Genomic DNA, 12,810 nt, shown 5'->3' with positions numbered 1-12,810 from the left:
TTCCTTTTGTTCTAGCCTCTTGGGGGGCGAATTATGGAAACCAGGCCACGGAGAGTTGCCTGGATGGTAGGAAGCCCTTCTCGCTGCTGCTTCTGTCTGCTTTCTTTTTTTCTTGGTATAGTTCTTCTCCAGATACTTGGCAGAAAACGGCCACCTCACAGTTTCCGGTTTGTCTCACCTCCAGTTCCATTCACAAGCAGAAGCTACCTGGCTCCACTGGGTTCTGATTCTGAGTTCCTGGGAGAAGGAACTGAGTGGCTCAGTTAGGTCACTTATCCATCCCTGTCCAGCTGAGTGTGTAAGGGGGCTGGAGTCCTGTGGTTTCTCCTCACAGCTGAGGGGACTCTTGTGTGGGGCAGGAGAGGGGACAGTCCTGGGATATCACAGTGCAAACTGACAAGGTCCTTGACCTCGTAGAGGTTACAGTCTGGCAGGAAAGAAAGACCTTACCCAAATAATTGCAGGCGGCATGGGTTGTCCGACAGCCGGACCTAACCTGAGTGGGGGATCCTGAAAGGCCTCCCCAGGGAAGGGCCGACAGGTTTAGCCAAAGCGGGCAGGGCAACGTGGACCCTGGGAGGAACAGGGTGGCAGGTGAGGAATGAAGGTTCCAGACTGAGGCGGCAGAGGAAGGGAAAAGCCCAGCGGCAAGAAAACGTCTGACTGCACTGGCAGTGTGGAAGAAGCTAATGTTTAAAACATTTACAAGAAGAGCTTGATTCTCTTGGGCTTTGATGGGAAGCTCTCTGAGGGCAGGGGCCATCTTTCCTGTTACCTTTGGAAACAGTTGGTGCAGGGAGAAGTTTACATGGCAGGACAGATTCCGTTTCACTGCGTAATTTCTTAGTGCATTTTCTTCCCAATTTATAGCTGTTCAGCTTTGAAATCTTATTATATGTCTTGAAGCATCTCCTTTCACCCTTCTCTGCGAAGATGGAGTGCATACCCTCATGGAGTACGATTTCTCCCCCTCCAGGTTGGCACAGAGGAATAAAAGGGAAATTATAGTCATTTTTGGAAGGATCAATAATTACCAATTTTTCTTTCCTATATAATATTGCTTTTATGTCATCCGTGTGCCCGGCCCCTGAACAGGTGTTTTATTGGGCATTTTTGGCTATGCTTCTGTTTTGAAAATTTTGAAACATTATTGAAAGAGGAGAGGGTAGAAGAACCCATAATTGACTCTAACATGTATTCAATTTGGCAGAACCTGAGGGAGACGTGCTGGGATAAGGCGGGGCATTTCTTCGATCTCCCAGACTTCTTGTCGTGGAAGGCAACAGGCGTCACAGCACGGTAGGTTAATCGCAAGGGGGATTTTCCGTGTGCTCATCCATGCTTGGGTGTTTGTATATGTTACTCTCTTACCTCGCTTTGACTGGACGCACTGTTGTACATCTGTGTGCAATTTTGCATACTTGAAACATCTGGAATCCGTCTTGCACGTCCACTACACATGGCCAAACACCGTTGTTCCTGCGAGGCCTGGAATGTGGGTATCCAAGGTGAGGACCGTTCATTAAAATGGGACACATTTGCAGGAGATGTGAATAGTCCGTCATGAAATGTGACCGTTTTTCCAAAGGCTCTTTTTACGTAGTAAATAAAAGAAAAATTCTGGGGGGCCCCTAAAATTAAGGCAAGAGATAGGTTTTTCAAGGAAGCTGATTTTAACTGGATGGGTGTGTTATGAAGCTATTTTGCTTTTTATATCAATGTGCCTGAATCATCCCAGAGTATAGAGGTATGTGTGTTGAAGTTAACAACATTTTTCAATAAATTTTGAATGTTATAAATAAGTTTGTGCTCTGTGCCAGAAACAATTTAAAAAATACTCATTGAGCGTGAAATTGTGGCTGCTGTAGTTAACGGAATGGATGTGAACATGGATGCAGATAGAGAGAGAGAGACATGTTGGAGGTGAAGGTAGCAAATCTGTTGTCACGTTGACCTCAGGTTTCAGGGGTGCTCACGGCGGCAGCAGGGTGGGGGGCCTTCACAGCTGAGAGCGAGGTAGAATCTGTATTGAACAGCCCCGTGAGGACGAGGGCCCCTTCCCAGAGGTCAGGTGCACCTGCGCAAACCTACGTATCTAGGGAGGCAGTCGTTGTATCTTAAAGTTCGCTCACTCAGGGAGGGCGAAATCCTCCCTATTCCCCTTTGTATTTAAACTCATGAGAAGCTGGGAAGAGGAGTACTGTTTTCCCCATGTTCTTCCTGCATACCTCGTTTTGTATGATTTGGACCTTTTTTTGTAGAGAGTTGATAAGAGTGTGAGAGTTCAGCAGCAAGAACTTCCAGAACAGAGATAGGAGAGGACGTGTTTCATAAGCAGGTCATTCTTCATGTCCGCTATCCTCCCCACCCACCAACAAAACGCTGGGATGGAAGGGATCCACACGCACAGAAGATGGCCTCAGCAGACCTCAGGGACTCACCCCTTGTTGGGGGAGAAGGCTCTGGAGGAGTGTCTGAACTTTACCCCAGAAGGTGCAATTGGTCACCCTTGTACTGTTATCACCAATGGGAAGGCCAGTGTGTGGGTGAGGGTCTCCTCTTGGGCTTTCCTCTTTTGGTGTGACATTAATTGTCTGGAGTTCTTTCTGGAAGACCTTTCTCTAGTATTTTTTCTTACCTTTGTGCAGTAGTAAAAGGAATATTTTGATCATTTGAGCCAAATGGACCTATTAGTCCAAGCAGTGCTGATGGTGTGGGTCTCGGCAATATCCCATGGGCTTGCATGGAGGAGGCCCTTCTCTTTGTCCTTGAGTGTTATTCACCCTGGGATATGGACTTCCTGGTTCTTTCTGATGGTGCTGGATAATCTGCACCCCCATTTCCTAGCGTCTGATGCCATAGGCAGACCCCAGGGAGCAGGCTTTGGGAACTGGCCCTGGCTCAGGCAGATGTAAATGCAGGGGCAGGCCCACCCATCGTGGAGTCACAGTTGTGTAACCCTGGGCATGTCCTTCCCTTCTTTGCATCTCACTCTTCTTATCTGGAAATTGAGGATCATGATGCCTACCTTGCAGACTTGTTGGGAGAGTCCTATTAAGGCAATTTTCCCAAACTAGCCTGATTATAGGAATCAGCTGAAATATTCTTATTCAAGCACACAGATCCCCAGGGCTTCCCATTTTAAGCTTACTGAATCAGACTGTGGGATACCTGGGGATTTGTATACTAACAAGTGCCCCAGAGGCTTATATGGTCAGCTAAGTTGGGACAGCATTGCCTAATAGCATATACATGAAAGCACTATGTGACTCTAAGGTGCTCCATACCTGTGAGAGGTTGGAAGTATTTTAAAAGGTCTAATGAATTTGGTGAATTTAAAAATGGAGAGCTTCTTCTTGGCCTATCAGATATGCTTGGGGGCTTCCATCCCGCCCATGAGAATCTCAGACCCTGAGGGAGCAGAAGTTTAATGCTCAGAAATGATTTCTTGGCTGTCCAGTCATCCCTGCCATTTTTTTCATCGGCTGTGACACTCATGAATCAGTCTGTTTTCATTAGTGCAGATATCTGACCCCCTCTGCCCCCCGGGAGCCCTTTGCCCCAGACCACAAGGACCTTCAGAGGCTGCCCTTCCAGCTTCCCTCTCTTCTAGATCAGGGCCTGTGGACCTGGGCCGGGCACCGAGTTCCTCTTGCAGAGCTGGTCGGCCCCTCCTGGCACACTCATCTCTGACATCCATCTTTCTCTTCTCTTGTTTCCTCTTCTCCCAGTTCTTTCTCCCTTCTCTCTTTCAACCAGCATGATCAGGGTGAACACGTAACCCCTCTGAGCTTTTTTGATTGTAAAATTGGGATAAATTCTGCCTTTTCCATGGGGTTATTGTATGGACTGACTGAGTGATGTAACAGAAAAACTTCCAACACAGTGCTAAGAAATTTTTTAACGGAATTAGCTGTTTTGTTTAGTTCCCTTTCTCTATCGATTTGGCAAGGAGTCCTTGTACTAAGTTTCTGGCACCGTGGAAGGAGGGAAATCCTTGTAGTCAGACTGACTGGGTTCAGTGTCTTCACCATGCACTGTCTGCAAGAACCTGGAGCGAATTACCCTGAGGAGCCTCAGGGTCCTCACCTGGACGGCCTTTCAGGGTTATTGAGGGAGTCAGAGGTACTGAGGATGGAAAGTGTAGCACGTGGTAGTTAAACAATGCATAGTTCTTTTAATGAAAAATCCCCGTGCCTGTCCCCTCTTCTACAATAAGGAAGATAAGGGGCTGAACTAGGTGTGCCAGTGCCAAAAAACTAGGCAGTGGAACATGAACTTGGCATCCTCTGGGCTAAGGAGAGGCTCAGATTTGGTGTTTATTGGGCTCTTATTGTGATTGCTTTGAGAGGCTTTGGGGGAAATGAGTGCCAGAAAGGCTGGAGGGTGTTTTTTTCCTTCTGTTTCTCTTTTTATTATTCTAGTGGAGTCAAGGGTAAAAAGTGATTAGATTTCACCTTGTCTTAAAGCTCTCAGACTTGTTTTTGGCAGTGACGATGTGTAAGACGTCCTCCTCCGCCTCCTCCTCGTATCTGTTTTTCTCTCCTCCCCTCCTTTTTTATTTCCCTCATCCCTTTAGTTATTGTTCTTATCCTCTAAAATATGGCAGCTCCTCTTGTTTATCTAGGTCACTGAGAAAATCGCCACCTGGCCTGTGATTAATTTATAATTCAGCTCCATGCTTTTTATTAATTAATTAAAATACTTATTGCTGTTTTATTAATAATAATAATGTAATCATCATTTATCTAGTGCCTTCTCTATCTGTTCTAGGGATATTAACAAATGTGGACCCCGTTAGTGCTGAGAACCATCCGTTAAAGCAGGTGGTGTTATCACCATTTTGAAATTTAGGAACTAAAGCTGAACGCTTTAGTAATTTGTTACATTCTAGCCATTGAGTTGTTAACTATGCAGAAGTTTGGTAATATGAGAGACGGGAAGTCTGAAATTTGAATAATGAAATTTTGTATAATTAGATAAAAACATTCATAGATATAAATCCTCCCTCTAAAGAGCTTTGAGGTGACTGGTCATAGCAGAAGATTAGAACAGTGATTAAAATTTTAAGAAGTCACAATGGAGTGAAGATATGAATACAATAACTAAGATGAAGCTAAGCGCTTCCTAGAAACTATAAGGCTCTTCATAATTACTAACAGGTTGGTTTTCAGGCTCCGTAGTGGCCAAAGCGAAGATTAGAACCTGATCAAGCCTGACGAAGTGAACAGGTAGGAACCTGACTGCTCTTCTTTCTAACGCTGGAGTCTGAGAGAAATTTCCCCTAGGTTATCCAGAGCTGGCAATAGTCTATAAATTGTTTAAAAGTTTGTCCTATTAAATTTAATTAGAATTTTGATTAGACTTTATTTTAAAATGGTTTTATATTCGCAGAAAAGTTGTGAAGACAGTACAGAGAGTCCCCATATACATGACACCCAGTTTCCCCTCATATTAACATCTTACGTTAGTATGGTATGTTTGTCACAATTGATGAATTAATAGTGATATATTATCATTAACTAAATACCATACTTTATTCAGATTTCTTTCGTTTTTACCTAATGGCCTTTTTCTGTTCCAGGATCCCATCCAGGATACCATATAATTTAGTCCTGACTCCTTTGGCTCTTCTTGGCTGTGACAGTTTCTCAGCTTTCTCTGTTTCTGGCGACCTTGACAGCTTTGAAGAGTAGTGGTCATGTCTACTGTAGCATGGCCCTCTAATGGAATTTGTCTGATGTTTTTCTCATGGTGAGACTTGGGTAGTATGTTTTTGGGAGGAGGACCACAGTCCCATTCTGTGATGAGCGCCATTCTCATATCTTCTATCAAGGGGACATACTATCTGTATGACTTATCACTGTTGATCCTGACCTTGCTCACCTGGAAGGTGTCATTTGTCAGGTTTTGCCACTGTGAGCGACTCTTCTCCCCCTTCTAGACTGTAGTCTTGGGAAGAAAGTCATTATGCACAGCCCACGATTAAGGAGTAAGGAGGTATGCTTCACCTCCTTGAGAAAAGATTATCTACATACAGTATTTTGCATTATTCTGTTTGGGAGATTTATCTATTCTCCATTCACGTATTTTTATTGTTTTGAACTAAGAGAGATTGATGACCAAGCTCCATATATGCAAGAGACACTTTAGTAAGTTTGGTTCAGAAGTTCCATGTTAGAATTTCTCAGACTTTTCTATGGCATATGGGAAAACAGGGCTGAATTTCTAGAACCTCAAGTTTATTTTTCCCTTGTATTTCTTTTTTTTCCTTTCTCCCCAAAGCCCCCCAGTACACAGCTGTATATTCTAGTTGTAGGTCCTTCTGTTTGTGCTAAGTGGGACGCCGCCTCAGCGTGGCTTGATGAGAGGTGCTGGGTCCGCACCCAGGATCCGAACCTGCGAAACCCTGGGCCGCTGGAGTGGAGCGCGTGAACTTAACCACTTGGCCACGGGCCCAGCCCCTCCCTTATATTTCCTTATATGATATGTTTATTTATTTTCCCTTCCCTCTCCCCTCCACTGCCGTGTACAATCCTGTGTATGTTGTCAGTAAATATTCTGTCTTCTACTTTAAAGAGCTGAATTTATGGTCTTAGGAACTGTAATTCCTTTTAAAGTCGTAGTTATTTTCCTGATTTGCATGATTCTGTGTTCTGCACTTATAAAGGATATTATTGTACTGTTATTTTTCTTGTGGTTATTTGCTGATCTGTCAGAAGATTATGATTGGGCCATGAATCCAGATCTATAGTCATTTTCCAAACATAATCTTCAGTATCTCCAAAGTAGTATCGTTATTTAGACTCTTATTCGACTGTTTTTTCATTTTTTAAATTGTAAGTCTACTTTATACAACTTACATTTTTCTTAATCTATTATTGTATTTTCCTTATCACTATTATCTGAAAATGTTTTTGATACTTGTATAATATTCTATCCTATGTCAATAGAATATGTCTTTGTCAATTTTGCCAAGTTTTTAGGCTTAAAATGGTATCTTATTTTATTTGCATTTTTTGATTATTAAATGCAATTAATTTTTTTATATTTACCAACTACTTATTTTATTAATTTATGTCAATTGATGGCAATTACTAATTATGTCAATGAGTATTACATATGTCAACTACATATTCATGTCAATTACTAGTATTTTTATTGGGATTTCAGTGTTTTCTTAAATACTGGTGAGAACTCATTATTGTTGGTTTTTTTTCTTTAGTATTTTTCCCCAGGTTATTTTTGAAAAAATTTTAACCCTACAGAAAAGTTGAGAGAATGGTACACTGAGCAACATCTCTTTTGCCTGTATTCATCAGTTATCATTTTACATTTGTGCTCTCCAGTGTCCTCTCCATCCACCTGTATCTGACGTGCATATGTGTGTTTCTTTTGCTGAATCATTTGTAAATGAGTTGCAACACCACATCCCTCCCTCCTAGATTCTGTAACACAATCACCCGAGAATGCTGACATTCTCCTGCAGAACCAGAGTGCGTTATCACACTTAGGACAATTAACGTTAATCCTCATTATTTAAACTCCTAACAGATGCCCCTATTGTTCAGGGTTCAAAGTGCCCCTCACTCTTTCTTGCCATAGGAGTTCTGACTGAGGGAGACTATATACAAAGTGTATTAGCTAAATGAAGAATGGAAAACTACCTCATTATCATAGGAAATCTTCTCTCACCTCTAATGTCCAGAGCTTCTGGCGTGCTGGATGGATAACGCAGCTCAGAGGGGGCTCAGCCAGCATCTGCATGTTCAGGTGTATATGCACATATATGGGGGGGGGAAGACCAGAGTTGTCAAGCAGATATCAAGTCAAGTAACTGAGTCGGCAACGTGGATGCAGACCCTGCTCAGGTGTGCTTACCTGAAGCCAAGGCACACTGGTTGCCCCAAGGCATAGAAAGTGAAGGAGTGGACTCGATATTCTAGGCATGACTTATCACCTTGTCTTTAACACAATGACCCTGAAAACGTGGCGTAATGTATTCCAGTCTGTCAATGTTCGGGTGAATTTTCCTTACCCCCTTGGAGAAACTTAAGTAGGGGAATGGGGTGCCGAGTCCGCTGTGCTTCCTCTGGCTCTGCTCTGAGGGAGAGAGCAGGTGTGGCAGTGTCATCTCCCTAAGGGCCAAGGCAGCATCGTGGCGAGCAGAGGGGAGAAGCTTCCGCTCCGGTACTGCCCTTGGGGGCTCCTCAGAGTCCCCAGAGCACTTGACCTTTCTCAGTTGCATGTCTGAGATAAGACTTGATTTTTTTAAAAAACCACTTCATTGAAATATAATTCACATACTGTACAATTTGCCTATTTAAAGTATACAGTTAAGTAGTTTCGATATATTATTAATGTTTACAAATTGTAGTAAAATATATGTAGCATAAAATTTGCTATTTTAACTGTTTTTAAGTTACAGTGCAGTGCAGTGGCCTCCATTACATTCACAGTGTGGAATGACCGTCACCACTGTCTATTTCCAGAATTTATTCATCCCTCCAAACAGAAACTGCAACCACTGAGCAACAATCCCCATGCCTGCCCTCCCCAGGCCCCCCATTAACCTCTAATCTGCTTTCTGTCTCTGTGAATTTGCCTGTTCTAGGCATCTCAGGCAAGTAGGATCCTAGAGCATTTGTCCTTTTGTGTCTGTCATAGTTCACATGCATAATGTCCTCAAGATTCATCCATGTTGTAGCATGTGTCAGGACTTCCTTCCTTTTTATGGCTGAATGATATTCCACCATGTGCATATACTACATCTTGCTTTTCCATTCTCCTGTTGGTGGACCCAGGCTGGACACTTGGGTTGTTTCTTTCTTTTGGCTACTATGAATAATGCTGCAAATCTTTCAAATGAAAGTAAAATGGATTGCATTTAGATCATCCTAGAAGTAACATTTTTTGGCCAGACCTTGGTTGAAACTTGATAAGGATTCCCCAGGTAGTTTCATAAAATCAAAGAGTTCTGGGAAAAAAAAAATTACAGTTATTCCTGATGCTTGATGCTAAAGCTCTGTGGTTTGCATTGTCTTGTGGTTGCACTGAAGGGTGGTCTCTCCGAACGATGGTGTGAAACGGTTCTTCTAGGTTCTTTGAAGAACGCTTCAGCCATCCTCTCATGTCAGCTTATTTTTACTGTATTTAATAGTGCTGAGAAATGCCTATAAGTATTAGATTTCCTTTACCCTTATTTTTGGAAAAGAAGAATGCTTTCACTCTTTATGGAAGAAATATGATCCTTATCTCTTCACTGATAAATAATAGGAATAGAAATAATAGAAAATTCAAAATAGCAATGTCTTCAACACACAAGGGTTCGTTGTCTCCCATAAATAATCTAGATGCGTGGAGTCTTGGGCTACTGTGATGGCCCTTGAAGTCATCAAGGACACTAGTTCTTTTGACATTTTTACTTCGCCATCTTCAGCCCTGACTTCTGTTCTCAGGGTCATCTCATGGTCCAAGATGGCTGCTGGAGTCTCAGGTATGAAGTCCACATTCCACATAGCGGGAAGAAGGAAGGTGGGGGAAGTGCGTAAAAAAGATGTGCCACATATCTGATCAGCCTTTTTTAAACACCGTCTTCGAAGATCTACATCATACTTCAGCTCACATATCGTTGGCCAACACTTAGGTTTATGGTCCCATCTAGCTGGAATGGACACTCGGCAAAATAGGGCTTTAGCTGGATGTGTTGCTCTCTGAATAAAATTGTATTTCTCTTACTACTGAAGAAAAGAGGGAAAATTAATTTGGGGCAGGTAAAAAGACAATCACAAAATTGTAATTTCTCCGTCAATTACTTTGGCCAGTATGCCAGATGCCGATTTGTAATCCTCCTGTGATAATGACAATGGCGGGTAAGCGTGGGGAGCGTCATGCAGGAGGAGTTGTAGAGTATGAGCAACTGTAGCTCACAATTCTGTCCTTTGTTCACTCACCCCTTGGCTTGTTCCTTGCTCATGTGTTAATAGAGCACCTCAGGGGTGCCCTTTTCTAATCTGGCAGCAGTAGGTCACACTTGTTTAACTGTCACATCCAGATGAGGGCAGGAGCCGGATACCCCTTAGCTCTCAGTTTTGCTCTGCCTCTTCTCAGCTGGGAGAACTGGGGCAGGTCACCCTGTCCCTCTCAGTCCCAGTTTCCTCCCGTGGTTGAAGGAGGACAGATCGACGTGGGTTTGCTCTGTGGAGACGATGGAGCCCCGTGGGTTGCGCCTCGGATGAGCCTTGGCTGTGTGCAGGAAGTCTGACTCTGTTTTTCCTGCCCTTTAGTCTTTAATTTTTATTTCTTTTTATTTAAAAATTTTAAGGTGAACCTAAAATTCAGTGACCCACTTGGGAGTGGAGTGTGGAGGATGGGCCATTTAGAAACCAAATAACCTGTTTGACAGCCTTTCTCCCCCATTACGGGGTTTTGTCTTGGCTTCCTGTGGATGTGATCAGTGAGTCGCAAAGTGTGAGTGTATCTCAGAAGGTCTCAGAGCTGGTGTGCGTGTGAGGAAATGGGTTGGTGCCGGGAGGCCACAGGCCAGCCAGTATCCGGAGGCTGAATGTCCAGAGAGGGCAGGAGAGAGCGGAATATTTCGAGCCAGTCAGGGGGCAGGAGGGGGAACGAAGTGTTACTATCAGGGCTTCTTGTGCCTCCCTCTCGGAGGGTCCGAATCCAGGCACGGACTCCTCGACTGGGCGTGCTCCTGCTGCCCTGCGCTGGAGCTGCGCTCTCAGACCCCTGCTGTCCTCCTGCGTCTGCTGCACCCAGGCCAAGTCTGGGGAAGGCTGAGCTTTCTTCCTTTTCATCAGCAGAGAAATCTGGATGGAAAAGGTTAAAAATACCTACCTTTGCCCTTTGGGACAGTGGGGGTCACAATGTGTGACCTGGGTGGTTATGATACATACCTTCGTCAAGAACCACCAGTCTGAATGTATTCCCTTTCTATATGTGTTTTCAGATTTCTGCTGTGTACATCTAGACATGAATTTTGTATGCTTGAAAGATGATAGCCAGTATGACTGTAATTTTCCAGCTGAGCAGCAATATAACTTTTCCTTTACTTAACAATTTTCTCTGAGACCTTGAATCACTTTTAGAATTTAATCCCATTTGCTCTTGCAATATGGTAAAGTGGAACCATCTCTGAATATGGTTCCTCATTTACAAATAGTATGTTCTCTGTTGAAAATGTTTTGAAACTGTAAAAGTGCTAAGAAAGTTAAGGACATCTCATTTTCCAGGTGACTTGACTGAATCCCAGAAGGGTCTCACTCTGAGGGTGAAACTAGTGGGTAGAGTAGGAGTTAGACTTTAAGGGGACCTTCCCCACATGGTACCGCGTTCCAAGATCCTTTGCTCTGACCAGAGAAGGCCTCTCTCGGGATGGATGGGCGCGCCAGGCTCGTGGACTCTCAGATGAGCGTCCTCTGCAGGGCGGCGGCCTCTGCCGGTGGACTCTCGTGTGAACTAGTTGTTGGGCCTTTTGAATAGGCTGTGTCTGTGTGATTCTGGACAGCCTCTAGCTTTCAGTCAATCTGATCAACGGATGAGCACTCAGTCTTGGAGCCCATGGCACCGGCAGGGCTGTGAGGGCTTGGTGTCCAGGACCTACCTCTCAAGGAGCACGAGGGGGCGTGGTTGGAAACTCGGAGACTTGTGTCTTGTCCAGCCAGGTCGCCATGGGCCCCATCACTTGCCTTCTTCATTTGGGTGATTCACTGGTTGCGTTGGTGGCCCACGTGGCTCCCACAGGGACTCAAGTCCTGTGTCTGTGCAACGCAGCAGTTTTGACTAAAGTCTCTCTTTGGCTTCTTTCTTGAAACTCATTCCTTTGAAAAGTGTTGCTGAAGCTAGATCTTGAATCCAGCCTTTGGAGGGGATTCGTGTTGAAGGCCGCGCTCTTTCCTTCTCTGTTTCTCTTCTTCGATTCAGTTTCTTTTTTTAATATACTTCCCTTTTTTCTTGTTTTTTTAATTTTTCTTTCTTCCTCCCTTTCAATTATTGTCAAAGGCCTTTGAAGAGAATACTTAAATGTTATTAAGAGATTGCTGTCAGGGAGCCCTTTGTTCCCAAGTCATTTAGAAGATTGCTTTTCCTTTTGTTAAATACAAAAAATTGCCAACCTGTATCGTAAAAATGTGCCAAAACCCACATTCACCAGTAAAAATTGTCGGCTCTCATTATTGCCCAGATATTATTCTTTTCAAAGACTGAGCGCTCTCCCTAGGCTTTCTAAACAATCTTCAGTTCATTCGTCTTCCTAGTTTCGTTACGTTTTGAACCTCTCTGGGTCTATATAGAGTGGCAGCCTGTCTTTAAAAATTAATGGGTTCCAAATGCCATTCAAACCTGTTTCTGCCCTCGACCTCCCACTCCCCCCTCCAGCCCTGCCTGTGAGGAGCCGCATATTCTCTATAAATATTGAGCTGGAGATAGTTTCTAAACGGCTGTTTGGACTTTTAATTAACACTGACAGCCAGTCTGCTTGGGATTCTGCTCCGCCGTCTCCATGGAAAAGTCAGGCAGGTCAGCACGGAGAGAGGGGCAGGAGGCCCTGCAGTGGATGTGTTCCTGGCGGCTGGCCCTAGAGACGCTGAACTCCGAGCCAACCATGAAGTCATGCTGGATTTAAGGAGTCTTGCTAATCCATGGCAATGTGTCTTAATTTGACAAAGTAAAGGCCGCCCGATAAGCAACCCTAATGCAAGTTCTGTGACCCTGGGGTGTTTGTAAGTTAGACTGCGATGTGGAAGAATGGGCTCCTTTCTTCTGTTTACTCTCTTTCCCACCCCGGCCCCCTCGTCT

At 44.0% G+C, this 12,810-nt stretch overlaps 1 protein-coding gene across 26 annotated transcripts in view; it reads left to right on the top strand.

Annotated features, from left to right (window-relative positions):
* FGGY (FGGY carbohydrate kinase domain containing) overlaps nt 1-12,810 on the top strand; it is a 378,492-nt gene that overhangs the window by 62,224 nt on the left and 303,458 nt on the right. For 24 of the 26 annotated variants that reach the window (XM_014844657.3, XM_070509784.1, XM_070509761.1 and 21 more), the window contains one exon: nt 1,211-1,299. In XM_014844657.3, coding sequence (XP_014700143.1) covers nt 1,211-1,299 — 89 coding nt within the window. Of the gene's footprint in view, nt 1-1,210; nt 1,300-5,004; nt 5,232-12,810 lie in introns of those variants that run through there. The other 2 variants (XM_070509789.1, XM_070509787.1) reach the window with 2 other exon arrangements.

The sequence above is a fragment of the Equus asinus genome, chromosome 5 (genome assembly GCF_041296235.1).
Source record: "Equus asinus isolate D_3611 breed Donkey chromosome 5, EquAss-T2T_v2, whole genome shotgun sequence".
NCBI lineage: Eukaryota > Metazoa > Chordata > Mammalia > Perissodactyla > Equidae > Equus > Equus asinus.
This window is presented reverse-complemented; position numbering and strand designations above follow the sequence as displayed.